Source organism: Gallus gallus, chromosome 1 (genome assembly GCF_016699485.2).
Source record: "Gallus gallus isolate bGalGal1 chromosome 1, bGalGal1.mat.broiler.GRCg7b, whole genome shotgun sequence".
Classification (NCBI taxonomy): Eukaryota; Metazoa; Chordata; class Aves; order Galliformes; family Phasianidae; genus Gallus; species Gallus gallus.
In genome coordinates, this window is record NC_052532.1 from 36,783,231 (window position 1) to 36,803,498 (window position 20,268).

The 20,268-nt window shown below is 37.2% G+C and overlaps 1 protein-coding gene across 2 annotated transcripts in view; it reads left to right on the forward strand.

Moving 5' to 3' along the window:
* Nucleotides 1-20,268, forward strand: part of TRHDE (thyrotropin releasing hormone degrading enzyme) — a 220,268-nt gene that overhangs the window by 38,223 nt on the left and 161,777 nt on the right. For both annotated transcript variants that reach the window (XM_015283004.4, XM_040651098.2), the window contains exon 3: nucleotides 995-1,121. In XM_015283004.4, coding sequence (XP_015138490.3) covers nucleotides 995-1,121 — 127 coding nt within the window. The remainder of the gene's footprint in view (nucleotides 1-994; nucleotides 1,122-20,268) is intronic.

The following is a 20,268-nucleotide window of genomic DNA, read 5'->3' on the forward strand; positions in this document are numbered from 1 at the left end:
ATTATTAGAACTGTCATTTTGTAGAGTCTCATTTTTGTCTGGTCATTATGAACTGCAGGGAGAGGCCTTCTGCCCCAGCCACCGCAGACAGAGCATGCTTCTCCCCATCCCTGCTGAGACTGTCAGGCTGTGTGTGAGGGAGGAGTATCGAAAGTGGCCCTCCTTTCTGAGCCTTTGTGGTTAACAGTTGTCGTAAGCTGTATGTTGTATTTGCCATAAGGAAGCGTTAAGGAACAGAAAGACTGGGAATAATGGATAGCCTCGTGATGCTTTGTGTTACCTTGTTCATTGAACATGAGCTGGTCAGCACATTTGGTGCTCCATGTTGTCAGATATGTGAGCATTTCTGTACTGAGCACAGCAGCTTGTATAAACAGCTTTAACTTACTGCTCTCTGAAAGCAAAGGCCTGAAGCAGTCGTATAAGACTGGGGAATGTTAATTGTTTGTGTACATGAATGAGCTTATAAATAGTTGTTTTTGCAGTCTTATGTAGCTCATCGAGGGTAGATGTGTCACTGCCAGAGAAAAGAAAGGAGAATGATTTTTCCTTTTTCTTCACAGTCTGCTAATACTTTCAGAGTTTGATGTAATGTGCCTTTAACAAACCGTGAACTTCTCTCCTACTGAGCCACTGCATCTTGCCTACATTCAGTGTAGGCAGAGAACCATTATACTAATCCACTCTACCATCATATCTCTAGCAAACACATGTAAGTGTTTTCTTTAAGTATTTTGATGCAAGCAGTGTTAATTCTTTTATTTGGCAACATAAACAAGCAGGAGATTTTGACTTCTCAACTTTTTAACCTTAGTTGTGTACATTATGATTTTCAGCTGCAGCGTGTTTTGACAAATGTATGAGAGTAACATTTGGAGACAGTTGAATTAATGTGCCACCTCATAACAACCTTAGAATAGTTCACCTCTGCAGGTAGCTTAACTTTCCTACGTAGGCGCTGAAATGATCAGTCTTTCACTTTGTTCTTTAACAGGTACGACTGTACGCAAGGCCTGATGCAATCCGAAGAGGATCAGGAGACTATGCCCTAAATATTACAAGAAGACTCATTGAATTTTATGAAGATTATTTTAAAGTGCCCTATTCCCTACCAAAATTAGGTAAGATTTTCCCTAGAACGTGAAGTTCGTGCAGAGCCCAGGAAAATTCCTGCTTGTTTAAAGGAAATTCATGACTGGAATGCACTAGACTTCAAAGTAAGGAATATTTAGGCTAACTTAGAAGGGTAAATAAGGATTGTTCATGTAGTTTATTTTTGATGGTTAACATACGTTTGTGCTGTAGCTTGCTGAAATAATTGGTGTAAACTGGTTTTTGCAGCTCAAGTTACCTAAAGTAGAAGCTGTCAATTTCTCTTATTTTTGAAATAGTTTCCTCTCTTCCTCCCTTTCACCGCAATCATGTATTCCCTGATGCAGTTGAATATTTTATGCTGTATTATTACACCTTCCCTATTTAGGGGCATGTTTGATCGAGATCCAGGAAAGCCTATTGCTCAGCAGCAGGAAGGAAACTTGTATTTGATCAGAAGTGTTAGAGTTGGAACCACAGGTGATCCTCCCAGGAGCTCAGGGTCTATTTCATTAAATCCTTTGCCTGGTGAGTAGTGTTATTAGACTTGCAACTAACGATGCAGGAGATAGATAAAGTAATTGATGTTGCTAGATGAGGGTGTTGCATGAATTTTTTATAGGGATGCTTTGGCATTTGTTTCTTGTTCTCTTTAAATGATGGGTTACAGGCAGTGTTCTCCTGGTGGTATATGCAAACAGATTTAAACATGGCATGTGCATTAGATTCCCCATGTATCCTTTGATGCACAGTTTCAGGTATGTGATGGTGACTTCATACTGTAAGTTATAGACTTACTGGTACTGAAAATTTAGAAGGAAAAGTATAATCAAAAACTTTTCTCTGAATGTAAATGAAGAGCAGTGGGACTCCAATCATTACTTCAGATAGTTTACTGTGGACGCCAGGTAACAACAGGCAGTAGTGGCTGTTTCTGTTTCAGAATATCTTTCACAATAGCAACATATGTCCTTTCAACTCAACGTGATTCATAGGTTATCATTATGCTGTTGCATTTCTTTTAAAACTATCTTATTAGAAACAAGTATGTTCAAGTTTGGATCTCTTTGCAACAGAACGGGGAGGTAGTCATTACAAGTGAATATGTATTTTTTCCATTAAGTATTCATAGTAAAACTGTGTTAATAGAAAGTACTGCTTGACAACTTGAGCTATCCTACAGTATCACTGCAAAATAGTTTGCAAAATTTATTATGCAATAATAGAGTTAAATTTATGTAGTGTAAAGGAATGTAATGTAAAATACAGATTTTAACACACACTCAGTGATGTCAATATTTTTGAAAATTTGAATTGAATGTGAAGTACTTTGTTCCCAGTTCAAGAGAATGCTAAGATCACTAAGCTTAAGAATATACTATTGCTTGTAACACAATAGAGTGCTGATACTTAATTACTTATTTTTACTGGAAAATGGAAGATTGGAGACAATAGCATGGCAGATGAATAGAAGATGAAAATACTGCAGTATTTCTACAATAGAGATTTTACAGTAATATTAAGTAATTTTTAGAAATCCATCTGAGGGGTCAAACAAGGCAAAAAAGAGCACTGTCTGCAGCTGTTGAGGGAGTGTTCATTGTGAGAATGCTTTGATACAGGAAACGTGCCTGTACTTTCTGAAGCAAAGAACTTCAGGGCTGTTACCTGGTATACTTCTGTCACCATTGCAAAGCATTGTGTACTTCATTAAGATTTCCATCTACAGGGCATATCTGAGGGCATTTAGGCTTTGAAAACGTTGCTTTATCAGAGGGACCTGTGTTCATTTGTAAATTTGCATTATTGCTCATCACCTGAGATTGTAGTAAACTAGCTAGGATTCTGTCCTGAGAGTTTTGACTACTTGCCTGTCCTTTGACCAGGCTTTTTTGCTGTACTTATTTGCTGTCAGACATTTGTGGTTGCTGTTTCTTGTTGTGGGCTTCTCTGAGATCTTGGCAGTGTTTATGGTTATCAGAAACTGTGGAGAATCTGGGGGAACCATTTTGTCACCCAGTGACAAACATTTTTAGGACTTACTCTGACTGATTCTGACTTCTCTGCACTCTGCTGACTTCTGAATATGCTGGGACACTAGATTTGTTTGCCAATTGAATTGAATTCTGGTAATGAATGTGAAATGGGGATTTTTTCTCATTTGAATAACCATTTTCCACTTTCAAAAGTTCTACTTAGCTTGTAGATATGCAGTTTTCTTCCATATCATACTCTGAACTTGAAGATGATCCTGTAGGGTTCTACAATCAGCAGATATACAGAGTGGTGTGGTTAGGCTGGTATTTTATAGATCATACAGCTAGAAAGATTATCACGGTGGAAAGAGGTAATAGAAAATAAATGAAAATGCTCACCCGTGTTGTAGGCTTGCAGGAAAAACTCCAAAGGGAGTGATCTCCAGAAAGAGATCCTTCCCCAGTGGCAGTCAGCCCTTAAATGGGGTCTAGGAGAGGTGCAGCCAGGCTACACCCCTTCCAGTCACAAAGGTGAATTGCCTTCACCTATGCTCCTGCGGCTGACTCAGTGCTTGCCTCAGGTGATCAATCAGAGGTTCAGGCTGTGATTCAACAGTTCCCGTACAAGGGTTTTAAACTAATAGCTCTTGTATGAATTTCATTTCTGAAAAATAATTCAAGTCTTTAAAAAAAACAAAACAAAACAGATTTTTCCAATATAATATTATTATAAACAATAGTTAAAATGAGGGGTGAATAAGGTATTGGATTTTACTTAACACTGAAAAGATATGTTGTAGGGTTTTTAATTGTGTTTCTATGGATATTGAATATAAAATACACTTCTATATTTGTGTCATATATTTAGTTTTAATCCAGTTTGCAGTACATAAAACATTTTCTTCATATCTGCAGAGCTTTTTCTAGCAGAGATCTTTGAGTCTGGAATAGTTTTTCTGTGGGGAATTATTAGGTAAGCAAAAGCTTTTCACACTTGGACGGTTGTGACTCTTTAAGCTGTGAATGATATGGAGTGGAGGGGCTGTCTCTTCTAGGGAAGAATAAAGGGCCATGCTGCGGGGTTGGCAGGAGACAGGTGCAGAGAGCACAAAAAGATTGCAGTTACTGAGGCAGGAGGTAGATTTGTGAAACTTGTCAAAAGAGATCGTAGATGCAATCCATAGGTCCAAAGAAAAATGTGAACAAATATATGGGTCGATCCAAAAGTAATGCCTCCTATTTATTTCAATGGAAACTACAACAGGTGCGAAGAGCACAGTAACTCTATTTGATAGAGCAAATTCTCAGCTATAAAACACTATTTTTGAACATGGCCGCCACTGTTAGCTGCACATTTTTGCCATCAGTGAACAAGAGCCTATGTGCCACACTGGTAAAGATCTGCATGGCCATCTATCTGCATGGCTCCTCTTTCATGTCACTGTCACCACTGCAGTAACACACCACCCACTGCCTCACTGTGCTCACATCCACTGTTTGGTCTCCACAGATGTTCAGCAAGCATCAATGAATGTCAGTGGTTATCATTTTTTCCACTTGGAGGAATTCAGTTATACACCTTTGCTTCCTATGCACTTCCATGTCAGATGCCATTCTGTCTGACTGCTCCTCTGCTGCCGTATGTCACACGGCAACAAAGTACAATGGAATATTGGTGGCAGTTGAGGTAGAACCTTCCCATACCTCCAACATCCACCTCTGATGTCACAGGCCAACATAATAACATAGGAGGCATTACTTTTGGAGCAGCCCTTGTAAGAGGCCTGACAAGGAGAAGGATGAACAATTGGTGAATCGAGTTTTAGATATAGAAAAAGGGTAGAAGAAGGTAAATACCTTTGCTGTTTTGTCTTGAGGGTTGTAGAGGTGAATCAATATTTAATCTATAAATGCTATAATGTGGTGTGTGAGTTAAAATAGATCTTAAAAAATGATATATTTTTCAGGAGTCGAGGAAATCTTTTTCTCTGCAGAATTACTTTGTGGCAACTTTAATGTTATTTAAGATAATCTAATGTGTGTGTTTTTTTTTTTTTTACGGGGGTGTTCAAGGTGCTAATTACCTTGTTTGTGCAAAAATGATATGGTCTTGTTTTCATTATACAGCACAAAACACTTTGAAGTTTTGAATGCAGACTCAGAAAGTGTTTTTCCAAGAGGTTCAGTTAGAATGCTGCACAATGGAAGACGAGATTGGGCCATTAACATTTACTCTTGGAGTATTTTTGAAGAACGGAGTTCAGATTTTGAAGTGTATTACAGAGGAGTTTATACTGTTTCCTACAGTGTAAGAAATTGGTCAACCATGTAAGAAAGAGGCTTAAAGGGGAACTGTTTTGATTTTTAAAGGAAACTCAGGTATATCTGATCTGTTTCCTGTTTGTTGGCAGTGAATGTATTGGTGAGCAAAAGTGATATTGCCTCTTGCAGTGTGATGCATTGGAAGTCCAGAATAAGATGTTGGGATGCTGCTGTATGGTGGCCAAGTGATTTGCTGATCATTTTTATTTGATTGCTTTACTATTACCTTGACTCTGACATTTTCCCGACCTGTACATTGGAATATTGCTTTCTGGCCTGCTATCCCATTCATCTACACTCTTTCCCGCTGTTACTGCTTTCTGACTTCCCTTTAGTTGTCCTTCCTCCTGTCTCTTGCTCCTTTTTGGATGAACCTAACTCCGTGTTCTTGCCTGAACTCTTTGTGTTAGTTCTATTGAGTTTCACAATTCCTACCCTTGTCTTTGGTCTTTGTCCCTAAAAAGGTAGCCTCTTCCTGCCACCTGTCCTATTCTGATGTGGAATTGCTGTATTACACCAAGTAAGATAGCTCATTTTTCTTTTTCTATCTATAAAATGAAAACAGTAAGCAATAGTTTTCTGGTCTTGTTTTAACAGTAGTGGAAAGTGATCGTCAGTTATTTCTTTGGTTCCCGTTTGATTGAGAGGTTGCCAACCTGAAAATTTACGAGATGCTGATCTGATCTAACCTCTAGCCAAGGGCTTCTAGAGTTTCATGGCATTCTTATGAGATCAGGGTTACAGTTTCTATCTGAGCTGCACGTAATCTTTTTGAAATATTTCCAGTCTTTCACTGAGAGACAATCCATCACAACCCTGTAGGAGAAAGGGAAAGGAACACTAAACTTAATAAAGTCTGAATGAGTGGTGTATTTTACAGTGTTCTGAATCTTGAAGGAAGAACTGTAAAAAGAGCGATGCCCTGGAAATGGGGGCATTTGACTTCTGGAATGAGAAAGGTGGAAGGGCAGACACTAAGGACTTGATTCATTTGCCTAAACATAGTTATCTGGTAATGTTTAAAATGTCTTGGTATATCCTGAATACCTCTAGTTCCTGCTCCTCATGGCCTCCAAGTGAGATGCTGTTGGTCTGTGGCAATTTCATGCCTGACAGCTCCACATGGATATTTTTAATAACTTGAAGCATCTCAAATGGGGCTATCATCCACGTTTAAGTAGTAGAGTCAGAATCTTCTTTGACTGGCTATTTGAAACGTGTCTGGTGGCTCTGTACACATTTTGGTTGATACAGAGCATTCGTACACAGAACAAACTATGTCACTTTTACCTTGACCTTTGCAGCTTCTGTTTTGAGACTGCTTTTCTTTTTTAACATTTCTAAACTCTGAATGCTTCAAAATAGCAACTGGTCAGTTCTCCAGAGGGAAAAAATCCTGCTCCAGCCTTAGCAAAAGACAATGTTTTTCTCTGAAAAGTGCTTTGAAGGATGAAAAGGAGCTGTGGGTTACTAAACTGAAACAAACAAACATCACCATAGTATGATGTTAAGAAAAAAAGGAAAAAAATAGTATTCACATAGGACTTTGTCTTACTGTACTGGTAGAAGCTATGATAAATGTTAAACTGATGCCTTCCAGTAATTAGTACAGTACAGGTCATAATGGGCATTGAAAATGGTTTCAGAAGTTTATTGAGAAGAAGCTGATCTCCCTTCCATGACTTGGCATGACGTAAGCTTCAATCTGATGCAGTTTGCAGGAGACAGGAAAAATGACATATAGAAATAAAGCAGGTTTATGTAGAATAAGATGAATAGGCACTGGTGGAAATAATCCTCTTCTAGTGAAATACTTTCTTTTTGTTATGTAGATATTGCCCTCTCCTCTTAATTAGGCCATGAATAGAATCCAAGCCTCTCAAACAAGGAAAATGCTCAGTGGTAGCATTATAGCCAGTAATGCTGTTCAGTCAGCCTATAGTGAAAAAAGAAAAGGTGACCAAATCGGACAGTGTCCCCATTGGCTACTCAGCTAAATCATCTTATGACACCAGTTGGCTTCTAAGTGATTAATTAAGAAGATAGGAGAGGGTGATGCTGTTATGAGATTGCTACAGAATGTGGCATTGTTGGAGACTTTACGGAAATGCCAGAGCTATTTGAGTCATGAGAATGTGTCATGCTCAATCCTTCCTGTGCATTTAAAGAGACTTTTTCCTACGTTTCTTGTGAGTAAAGCATTCGAGCAGTTGACGACAATGTAGAAGTGGATGCACTGAACTTTAGCAATCTGAAAGCAATGTCTACTCAAAGTACTTTACCTTGTGAGAAATGTAGATGCCTTCAGAAAAAGATGCTATTTTTTCTCCCACAATTAGCAGAAATGAATCATCTGCGCAGAGGTACCAGTGGAGGTATCTCTACTAACTGCAGAGAGAGGAAATCTGGCTAGTGTAAATTTGACATCTGATTTTTAGATGGCTGAAAGATGGGATGAATCCTTCCACAGAAGTTATAAAACACGAAAAAGTGTATGATAGATGTGGAAACTCTACAGAAATTCTGGCAACTCCCAGGAAAATGTGTGAACTTCTGCTTGGTAAGAGAGAGTTAACTATCTAAAAATGCAGCAATATAAAATACTTTTCAGGTAGCCGTGGCTAAAGTAGTTTTCATTATCGCTCTTTTCACTCTGCTACAGCAGAGCTGTCATCTGTGATTGTCTTCTCCAGGGCTGCAAGTGATTGTTTGTTAGCTTAATCATACTGTTCTTCTCCCGAGATGTTCACTTATGAATACCAGATTTTCAAGAATAATTGTGATCTCTGCTGTAAAACAGTATTGTTGGAACAGGAACCCTCTTGACCGTGTCCAACACAGGATATTTTTTTTTAATAAGAGCCTACTGAAGACTGTTAATAACTCTAAATCCGAGCGTTGAGAGAGTTCATCATGCTTTCACCAGCAGCTACAACCTTTTTTTATCAGTAACTTTGCTATATTTTAAAGAAACTTTTAGAAAAGAAGCTTAGGCCATGGCCCCACAATGAGTTTTGTGTTTTCATAGCCATTGGGAACTGCAGTTTCTATAATGGAATAGGGGCTGTAAGTTTCTAGGATATTGGGAGAGCTACTTTATGGGCATAGCATGGCACTTTGCAAATTAGGATGTGGAGATTAGGGTTCTGTGGAGGAAAAAACAAGTACAAAAGTGTTTGGGAGAAAGAGAAAATGATATAATGGGAATGTGATGGAATTAGATAACATGAGTGTTTGCATATGGATTTTTCGTCAGTGTGTAGGAAGACTGGATTTGCAGTAGGAAGTGCTAAACTAGGAATTTTCTTCTAGTAATCATAGACACAATATTCAAGTTGAATAGAAGTAGGTAGTGCAGTTGGTCTAAATCAGTTAATTAGAGCACTAAGGAGAATATGAAAGAACATAGTGGTCTATTTTTTTAGAATTAGGCTGGCGTGAGAGTTGGAAACACTATAGTCTCTACATGTGGAATATGTTGTAGAGGTGTTGTACAATAGGTTTGAGTGTATTGTCTGCTGATGGAAAAGGGAAATGACTGTTGACGTAATGAAACAAATGGTTCACTTCTGCAGTCTTTTGTAGTGAATGGTGTTTAAAAATCCCCGTCAAGATGGCTGTATATCCACAACAGAATGACAGTATGACACAGCTAAGAGACTAACAGAAGCTTGGTCATAATAGCACTATTTGAGTAAACATGAAAGTTCTGTGAGGAAGTACTTTGCTTGCTGTAACTTTGAAAAATCATATGATAAATTTAAAATAAAAATAGTTTATTGTAAGAAAAGTTCCAGTTTACATATAAACAGGGGATAAACCAAGGGTATGAGGCTGAGTTCTGACAAATTGGGGTTTTTCTGCACTGTGCATAAAGGAGAATCCATCAGAAACAACGCTGAATAATATCAAGGCATTTTGCCACAGGAAAAAAAAAATAAGAAAAACTATGCCAGATTATGTTGCTGCTTCATACTGGTCTACATCCAACACCAAAATAGCTCAGTCAGACAAATATCTGCAGTTTTAGTGCAGATGATTTTATTTTTTTGCTAAGGCTTTTTGTTGTGAATTGATTGAAATGAGTAGTTGTACTTATGGGAACAGCAGTATGTCTCAGTGGTATTGTCTTTTCTTTCAACATTGTGGTAACTGTTATTAATGTCTCTTGCATTTCATTTGGAAAGTGAAGAAGACCAAGTTTCAGGCCAGACTCAGAAGCATGTTCAAATGAGTCTAACAGGAGTTATAAATGGTTGCATTGAACTCTTTCCTTCAGTCTTATCTAAGCAGGTTTGTTTCAGCTCTCCCTGGTGTCAGCACTTGCTGAATGCTGTAGGTTGCTGCACTGGCTCTCCAAACCTGAAAGAGTTAATGCCATGCCAAAGCCTGTTCAGAACCTTATTTAAGATGCACAACTTATTTAGATTAAAACTCATATAGGAACACCAGTATAGCCTACTTTCTCAGTTCACACAGGCTAGAGAGGCTTTGAGGAGTTTTCTCTTGGCTTTTCCCCTCACTCCCAGTACTTAGAGCTGTTAATAGTTTGCTTAGCTCCCTGTCTTCCTTCTCCTAGGTAGATCTGACATTTGAAGAGTCATTACATGTGTGTTTTAAGACTTTGCTGTATTTTAAAAGATGCTCTGCCGCTTCTACTTATTCAGATGCCCTTAGTGGTTGGAATGACAACTTCCATGCAGAAAGACTAAAAGATAAGAGCAAGAGATTTCAACAATAATTGTGCTGTGTTCATTTTTTTTTCCCAAGAGAGTACAACTGATTCTACAGCAATTTTGAAAAGACTACCATCGTTTTCATGCTGATTAGAATGTGTAAGAATGTGTGATTTTAATTATTTTTAAAGTCAATACCATTTATGAATAAAATTTATAAAATTTTATAAAAAACATTATAAAAAACACTTAAAAAACAAGTTAATTGGATTTGTTTTGTTTTGTTCTGTTTGCTTTGTTTTTCTGCAGCATCAGAGAAGCATTCCTAGTAGCTCTCCAGGTTTTTAGTGTTAGAAGGATTGGTCTTCCTTGGCATAGCTTGTTATGCTCTCCGTGTGGTATTGTGACAAAATTTGCTTTCCAGTAGATGCTGGTTTGAAAGCATTAAACTTAACACTTTGAGAAACAAGTTTCACTAGGCAAAACCAACGAGAAAGCACTTTATCCATTGACTCACATAAACTGACTTACATTTGCTTTTGTTCATTTTTTTTTTTGATGTCTAGCTTGAAATTTGCATGTATATTTTAAAATCTTGATGTTATTCACTCTTACTGTTACACCAACGTCCTTAATTGTCCTACCAAAAACAATCATTCTTCTTCACTGAGGATATTATGTGCTGCAAAGAAAATAAGTGAGAGGAGCTCACAAAAAATTCTATACAGTTGTTATTTTTATTTTTTAAGAGTGATGCAGTACTAGTGCTGTGAGAGTCACAGGAAAGTAAACAACGTCTTGAATATTAGAAATAGTTAAAAGTCTGTATGCAGATGTATAAAATGAGCTTTCACATCTATCTTCTGTGCTGTAAAATACCACAGATACAGACGTAAAGCAGATATTTTCATATATCATCAAAGGGCATGAGGAGTTTCTTTCAAGAGATTATGACAGTGTCATGAAAAGATTATAACACATTAAAGTGGGACTTAAATAGGCCAGAGATTTCTGTCTGTACAAAAGATGTGAAGAATTGTATAACTACCAAGCTGAATAAACCTATTGCTGCTGCTTAGATTCTGTTGGCTTAGTTATAAACCTTCCACCTGTACTAGGTAGTTTCTGTAAGCTACTGAAATTCAAAGGGATGTATGTGCTCACCTTTTATTGCTTTCGCTAAGGATATTGTAACTGAAAAGATAACCTAACGCAATCAAGTATGCTGCGTTTGCAGCACCTTGCCTGAAGCAACTTCATTTTTGCATTAAAGAAACCAATGATTTCCAGCATAAAGATGAAAATATTAAGATGGCTGAACAACTTTCATTAAAACAAGTGAGCTGTCACTGTAGATACTTTTTTTTTTTTTTTTTTTTTTTTTTTAATGCATGCTGGAAAGCTTCTTAAGATGGTCTATGGACATTAAAAGATTCACTTGGGGAAAAAAACAACAAAAAACTGTGGAGGTCTCTGGCAGATACTGCTAAACTTACTTTTCCTGTTCTCCCTGGCTGTGCATATAGTTCCCCCTTTCTTTCCATCTAATATATTCAAATGCCATCTGCTTGTGTATTTAAAACATAAAATTTCCAGACTCGGGATCAGATCTGCGAAAGCTGCGTTTTCCTTCCCTCTCTCTGTAATTCTTATCAGTAATACTTTCTAGTGAAGCTGTCCTCATGAAGATATATATTTGTCATAGTGATAGCATGCTTCAGAAAGTGTATTAAGCTAAACCAACTCCCACTGTTCAGCTCAAAAATATGTTCCTTGTCATATGCTACTCCTCACTGAAATTAAACTTAGAAAATATTTTAGACTGGAGAGATTGAGTCACTTTTTTCCCATGGCGTGCTCCACTTTGGCATGGCTGTGCACACTTGTCCTATTTTACATTATGGGATGGTTGGATCCCAGAGCAAGTGGGAGGGGGGAGGGAAAGTTACACAAAGACTCATGAAAGACAAGTACTTTAAAAGGTATTCTGAAGACCTCTGTCACAAGTGTCTGCAGCTACTGCTATCTCTCTGATGGCATAGATAGACTTTTGGAAACCCTGTCAGAATAGCTTCTGAGTCTGTGGCTCTGTCACCAATCCCTCAGCTCTGTAATGACAGGTGCCTCGTAAATCAGCAATGCAAGTCAGTTGTTGAATTTCCCATATGAAATCATGTCAGATATTTTCATAATTGTCATAGTACATAAGCATTTTATAATCACTACTGTCTGTTTATGCGTAATGCATCTCAAAAACGAAGGAGTACTGTGGTTCTGCTGTACTATTCAGAGGCACAGTGGAAAGTCTCAGTGCTGAGAGGAGATGATGTTTTGTTGATCAGACCTGCATAGAGTTCACTTGTCAGATGAGATGTGAGTGCATACTGCAAGAGAAAAGAAACAGAAGGCAGTTGGAACTTAACATTCTTTCATAAGTAAGTATTGATTATTCAGTGGTATGAGAGGGCCATAAATGTGGTTCCAATATTTCCTACTTTAAATCTAGCCTGAGAGTTCTTCTTCATAGGGTGCTGTCAGGTGTGGAAATACATAAAAATTTCATAAGATTGTCAGAACTGCAACTGAGATACATAGAAAAATACATTATATGGCTTTTAACTGTTAATTTAACATGGTTTCCTAGGTGTTTCTTATCCATATTCTTGAAGTGGTTTAAGTTTTGGTTCTGTCTTAAGGTAATCACAGATAAGTTTTGTGAAGAAGCATAGCTGTTACTCAGTAACAACCAGATACACTAGGAATGCAGTTTTATGCTGCATGACATATCTCCAGGTATTTCTGTAGAAATTGTACAACAGTTTCCAAGTGATTAAGAGGATGTGAATTGTACACACACTGATTGATAACAGAATGTTATAATGTAGCTCTTAGTGAAAACTTCCAAAGGTAAGAATGTTGTCAGATGGCACCAAAGGATATCAGGATTTTCTGCAAGTCATTCAGAGTTACAATGATCAGACAGCTTCTTCTAATGCCCATATTGCATTGGGACACAGTTGGATGAAGGTCCAATCCCAAAATTCACTGCATTTTATTTCTACCAGTCCATTTCTTAAGAAAAAGAACGTAAAACTAAAGGACTCTTTCTTCATATTCAGAATACCCTTGCTATGTGGCAACTCTGTTATTTGTGAATATGAAATATAAAATAGTAAAATCCAAGTACTTAGCCAAAGGGAAATTTAATGTTACAGTTGTAAAGTGAAGACGTAAAACAGTACAAATGAATATAATGCAATTTTAAACAACAAAACTATCTCTGCAAGTAGTTCTTGCCTCTCAGAACTGTGTATATATATATTTGTCTGAGTTCTACTCCAACCATGCTCACATACATATAGGTAGACACACGCAAACATATACTCATTATTTTGGCTCTGTTTATATATGACACGATTAATCCTGTTAATTAAGATTTTATAAATATTATTTGGTTGTTAAAATCTCAACCAGCAGGTACCACACATTTCGGGAGGATCTCTTGGGTCATAGTTCCCATCTTCCTGCTGTTATGTGATAAAATAGATTGTGAGGGGTGGGGGGGGGGATTAGACATCCCACAGTCAAACATGGTTGCATAGCAGAGCAGGGAGTCTGGGAACACAGAATCTCACTTTCAGTCATTAGATGAGTTTGGAGCTGTTGATAATTAAGAACTGAGTCATTAGTGAGTCTGATCTCTTGCAGGCCCCCTTATGTGAAGGTCTTGTGAGGAAGATGGATCCTGTTTGCAGCTGTGGCTGTAGTCTTTCCTTTTTCTTGTGACCTTTTTCTAGCTGCCCTCTCCATTGTCAGGCCCTTCTTGGAGTACTGTTTCATCACATGCTAGAAAGATGAGGCACGCAGTCTGTATCTTACATGGAGAGTTTCATAAGGCAGCCACTTCAGTAGTATAACTTATTTTCTTCCCTTGTATTTTTGTGAGGTTATTTTTAACTAATGCTTTCCAGAGATCTGTTTTTCAGGCTGGTCCCTCAGTTTAAACTGCGCTGCTGAGCTGAAGTGAACTATAATGAAAAGACGGTGGCTGGGCTGAGGGTGTAATCTGGAAATTCTTAAAACAGCTTTCCTGTCAATGTTCATAAAACTATAACCTCAGGAAGATTATGGTCACAGATGTAGTGGCTCTAAGAATAAGTTTAATTCTAAAGTAACTCTTACAATCCATATGTAAAGAATACATGTGTGATATCTGTGTTAGAAAAATCAGGGGACCTCATTGTCAAACTCCCTGGTTGCTACCTGTTAACAAAGTAAAGGTGGCAGAATCAACTCACCTAAAGAACTGTCTCACATCATACCACCAGTTTGCTTCCATTATTTGGGTAGCCTGTAAGTAAAAGCCGACAGATGCAGAAGCTGTAAAATTGTTTCACTTCAATGATCATGTTTACGAAGAGAGTTCCCACAGAGAGATAGTAGGACTGGAGATAATATAAATGTCTCTTTCCATATCAAAAATTTTGACTTGACAACCAAGCTATTTTATATTTTGGAAGGTAATTCCATGTAGAAACAGTTTTGTGACAGCATATTCTTTGATCTTTGAGACTGGTGAGCTTTGCTGAAACTCATTTTAACACTCCTAGCTAGGAATTTGCCATTGCTGCACATCCAGGATCAAGTCATTTTGACCTGAGGATTATAAACAAGTCCAGACAGTGCAGTATTGCTCTTTCTTTGTGTGAAGATGGAAATATCTGTAATATCTGAATTAGTTCATGGGATTAAAATGAAAAACTGCATGTAGGTTTGTTTAAAGGCTTTTGGATGTCTTTATCTGTCTATTGTCAGTTATATGGAATAGTGCTTTTCTTGTCTTCGGGTTGCTGAAACCTCATCTCTCAGATAGACCATTATAAAATAGGATTTAAACAAATACCCACTGCATATTGCAAATGTCGTCTCTGCAGGAATATCTTTTCTCTTTCCTAGTACTCTAGCACTGTGTTCCTCCTTAAATTAAACATGCTGTGGCATGGAAGTGAGTTTAATTTGCTGGTGGCATTTCTTCAAGTTTCTAACAGTTCAGTCAGTAGCTTCTATCTCTTGCTGTGATGGAGGTGACACATTGTGCATTCACTTCAGATGCATTCGTTTCTTGTCTTCTGATTGACATTTGCCAGATGTGTAAATGGAGTTCCCCAGTAAGGGGAAGGCGTTCTCTTCACCCTCTCATATATCTGTTACAAAGGGGTACATTCTCAAATGAAGACGGTGATCCATTTCTTTCAGTTTGAATTGACTACATTTTTGTTATCATTTACATTACAGAGTTGTACCCATGAAGATACTTTCCTTGGCAGATATAGTGAAAATTAGATGCACAAATTGAGTTTTATAATAAATATTAGACCCTCAGCTTACATTTTTCTTTTTTGAAAGTATTTTAGTTTTTCCCTCTTTGCTTTTCTGGGAAGGACTGATTGTAGAGACTGGTTGCTGAGTGTCTTTATGATAGAGCTTATTGCCTCTTCTTTCTCTGATCTTTCCGTGAATGACATTTCAGAATGGTAACCAGTTCTGAGTTGAATTTTTTTTTCTCATTTGTATGTGTTATTGTGTGAAGGCAGTATAGCTGAAAAACTTAACGGCATATAAAGAACCTTTTGTTTACCTTTTCTGCTCTCAATGTTATCTTTGCGTCCACTGGAGCTGGTTTAATGTTGAACTCATCTGTCTGTCTTTAAACCTGAATGTGCAGCTCTTTTCCATAACAGCAATTTTTACTCGATTTCTTCCCTTTGTGTTTTTATGCATGGTGATCAGTAGTGAGATTGGAAATCCCAGGTGAGGTTAGACTAGAAATTCAGCACATGGCTGGAGAGCTGCCAGCAGCTTGCAGGTTTGAGAATTAATATGAAACACCTGATTTTGCTTGTGGTCTGCCAGCTGGTTGTCCTTTGTCCTCAGTATATATACCTGGTTGATGTTTTTAAACGGGATTGTACAAAAGCTTAGATGACTTCTGAAATGAAGATAATGTTCTTTCTGCTTGATCTTTAAAAGATGATGTCTTATTTGGGCTTTGGGGTTATCATACACATTTAGAATGTTTTCATTTAAGAGTCTCTATTCAATTTGGTGAGACTTCATTCACTTCCTTTATGTTTTTTTAAAATCTTGGTGTTACTATTAAAGGTTAACTTCTTATGCTTTTATGTACTATCCAAAGACAGAATGCTATACAGTTTTAGGAGATGAGATTAGGGAGCACTCATTTCCTGTACTGTATGTAGATACAGAGCTTTGTGAAGAAGAGTTCTGAACTACTGTACTGCAGTACAGGTAAGATGCATGACTCGTGTGCTTGGGTTTGTGCTTAAATTGCTCATTACTGTGTACTGGAACTGAGCAAAAACATAACATTAGAGTATTTTATGCTTTTATAGTCATCACTATTGATTAATGTACCATAGCTACTACCGGCACTTTTATGTATTGTGAGTTTCCTCAGCTAGGCTGTAATCCCATCAGCTATTATAAATCAAACAGGACTAGGAAGATCAAAATTTGCATGGAGGCTGTCCTATTGGCAAGACAGTCATTTTATTTCAGTAGGTGATGTTCTGCTTCTGATCAGCTCAATTATTCTGCTGCTATTGGATGAAGTGCAAGTGAAATAAATCCTTCAACACGTCATGCCTTAAAATAATTGTACACTTTGGGAGGAATTAAAATGGATGCTTACATTTGGTCAAATTCCAACATACCGTAAATCGTGCTTGTATTATATATAAATCTTCAACTTCTAAAACCACTCTAATCCAAAGTGGCTTCAAAATAGTAAGTGAAATGATTAAGTCAGCACTAAATTGTCATAAAATCTGTCATAACTCACTATTACCTAAGCTAAATTTTATAGTTTGCATAGAATTTAATTTGTGCTTGTTTTTTTCTTCAGTGAAATTGTATAATTGGATTCACAGATTTTTTTTTCTGTATATTGTCTACTGAATGTATAGAGTACAAGTTTACAAAATGAAAGTCTTATGTCATACTAAAATTGCCAGAAAAAACTATACCCCATATATATTTTTGTACAGTTATGGGCAATTTTGGAAGAACCTAATAATGTCAGATATTTCTGATCACAAAGAAGTGTGATGACTCTGAGATTGTAGGTTTTACAAGTTTTTATAGCTTGCAAATTTGATTTATTACTGAGTGATTTTCTGGGATGGATAACAAAGCGAAGATTGATACCTAAATATATTAAAAGCATTCCTGTTGAATAACAATTGAATAAATATTCTTGTATTTTATAATTGAAAATAACACTGTTAATTTTAGTTTTTCAGGTGTCAATAAAACTTTTTTTTTTTTTTTTTTTTTTTTTTTTTTTTTTTTTTTTTTTTTTTTTAGAAAGGCAGTTTTAAAATGTATCCAGTGTTTTCTTTGGACCAGTTAACACGCATACCCCCACTGGATATATAAAAGTAGCTACTTTTGTCAGTAATAGAAGAAAAGAAGTTGTGTTGTGCTGCACGTTCAGTTGAGTAATTTGCCAATGGAAGTTTTATTTTGGGAGCTATTTCAACAAGTCACGTACTTGACTGAATATAATAAGTAGATGATTATTTTAACTAACCTAAACATAATATGTTTAAAATGTTAGTGCCCTAATCTTTCAAACACATTGCTGGTAGAAGCCAATGGGTGATTTCTATCTCCAGTGGTATTAAATTTATGTAAGTTTGGTAGCTAACAGATGTCAAGAAGAAATGTTTAAAATTCATGAAATAAAGTATAAATGAAGAGGAAATTGTAACAGAACATTTATTTACTTGCAAGAGATTTCATTTTTGAAGAAATGGATGTGTTTTCCTTCATTGACTCTGACTGCATTGAGGCTTATCCTATGTTTCATAGCTCTTGCAACACTCTGGCCATCAGGATTTTCCCTTCCTAGAAATGCATATATTAGCTGCATGAGTAACAGAGCAGCAACCTTTTCAGTGCCGCTTGGATTTCCTCAAAATTACTGGCTGGAGGACCAAATCTTACATGCCTCAAATGCAGATGAACATTAATTAAAAATCAGTTTAATTTCCAGGCTAAAGGACTTTTTAGTTGAGTATTTGAATCCATGGTCCAGGAAACTTGCCCTGTTTTGTCCTCTCAGAGTTTATTTCTATCATGTACTGGCTTCAGGATTTAATCTGGTTTATGAAGCTGTTTAGCCCATTACTGTTTGCTGCTTTTCCCCCACATGGGCCATTAAAACTGTTAATTGGATGTTGCTGTAAATCAGCATGTTGAAATGACACAGGTTACAATAAGCTATCTGGAAAGATTCCCTTTGACATTTGCATTTTTTTAGAGATACACTTCCACCTTTGCTTTTTAAAGATACATGAAGAAAAGATTACCTTAGAGGAAATAATTAACCTCCCCCAGTATGTTGCATGTTAACATGGGGTGATATTTCATGAAGGAGTGTCTGCAGTCTGTTATTTCAAAATGCAAAAGAAATTGACAGAAATGAGCTTTTATCTAAACTACTTACATAAACACGTTGGTATTCTTTGACAGCCCTTTTTCTACAGGTCAGCTTTTTCCTATGAATTTTGTTTTGCTTTCTGCCAAAAAAAGGTATTTTATTAGCATTATATTTTTTCTTGTTGTTTGTTTGTTTTGGGGCCTATGCAACTTGTTATTTCTTCACAAAAATAAGAAAATTCTGTTTCCTTTTGCACATTAGCCTGAAGTGAGTCACTTCTTTCTCGTGTGCCTGAGATGATGTTAAAGTAGTTGGGGAAGGAATGGGATAGGTTGTTGTTGGTACAAAGTCGTTATCAGCTGAGAAATGTTCTTTCTCTGTGATTTTTTTTTTTTCCCTCTGTTTGCAAGATCTTTCTTCAGGCTGGTGTTGACAAGATAACAGTGAGAAAGGTTGTTGAGAAGGATACGGCTGTAGTCCCCTGGAGAATTGCTATATTCCCCTGTACATCAAAAGTTACTGCATGCCAAGTAATCTATGTGAAAAGAGAGAATGATTTGCCATTGACTTTTTACTGTCTGAGAAAGCAAATTGTCTTTTCTGTAGTGTTGCAGAGAATTTGTGTTATTTTGTTAAATGATTTCTAGGGTAGAATAAAAGCATCTGGAGGAAACAATTGCAGTGAAAAGCCCAAGGGATAATCTTCAGGTACAGCCAGATAATTAGAGCTTTAGCTATACAGGCTGTTTGACGTGTGATTGCATGCCCAGTGGAGTCAACGGGAAAAACCTGAAATGGAGTCCACAGACATCGTTTCAAAGCTTTAGGCTGGCAGATGAAAGAAGCCAATTTCTTGCAACAGTCCTGTTGTGAAAAAAACCACACTCTTCTTCCATTAAGCAATGTTTCAAATTCAGAATTTCTTCACAAGAAATTTGGTTCTGGACCAAAGAGCGTTGCTTTGCCTTTTTTACTTTTTCTATGGCTAAAAACACTATTGCAGGGGAACATTACAAAAATCCCTAGAAAGAAAATACTTTATGTAATTATTGTTTTTTTTATTATTTTTTTTTCCCTTCTTGTGTTAGGCCTGGATTCTTAAGACCACAGATTGTCTGTGTAATAGGTGAAAATAGGGACCTGCTTATACAGCAAGACACATGCTGGGCTCCTGGTAGATAGGCCTCCTCAGCTGCTTGTGTTCATGTGCAATAACTCTACTGTACCTTTGTGTTCTAGATGGCCTGCTGGGCATTGTGAAAATGAGGTGCCCAATGGACTGCTCAGGGAACACCGTACTGTTGTATTTCTAAATATTGGAAGAGGCAGTTGGCAGAACATGGAGAGTCCACGTGACATACAGCACGAAGCTCTTCAGACATATCTGAAATCCTAGTTTACTGTAAATTTGGCTCCAGCTTTAATTTTGTAGATGGTAGCAGTGAATATGAAATCCTTTCTGGACTGGGGAAGTAACAGGGATTTCTCTAGTGTTGCCTTCTGCAACTGTGATGCTAATCTCCTGTGTTAGCCCTAGCGCGCACTGACTAATTACCTGATCGGGGCCAAATGACTGCAGACGCACACCAATCTGATGAGCAGTAAAATGGCATTTGTTCACTAATACACACAGCTTATATACTTTTACTTAAGCTATCGTGCCCTGTCCTGATTCATCCGTACTGGATCTTAACCCCTTACCACAATTCCTTATTTGGCTCCTATTGTCTCCTCATTC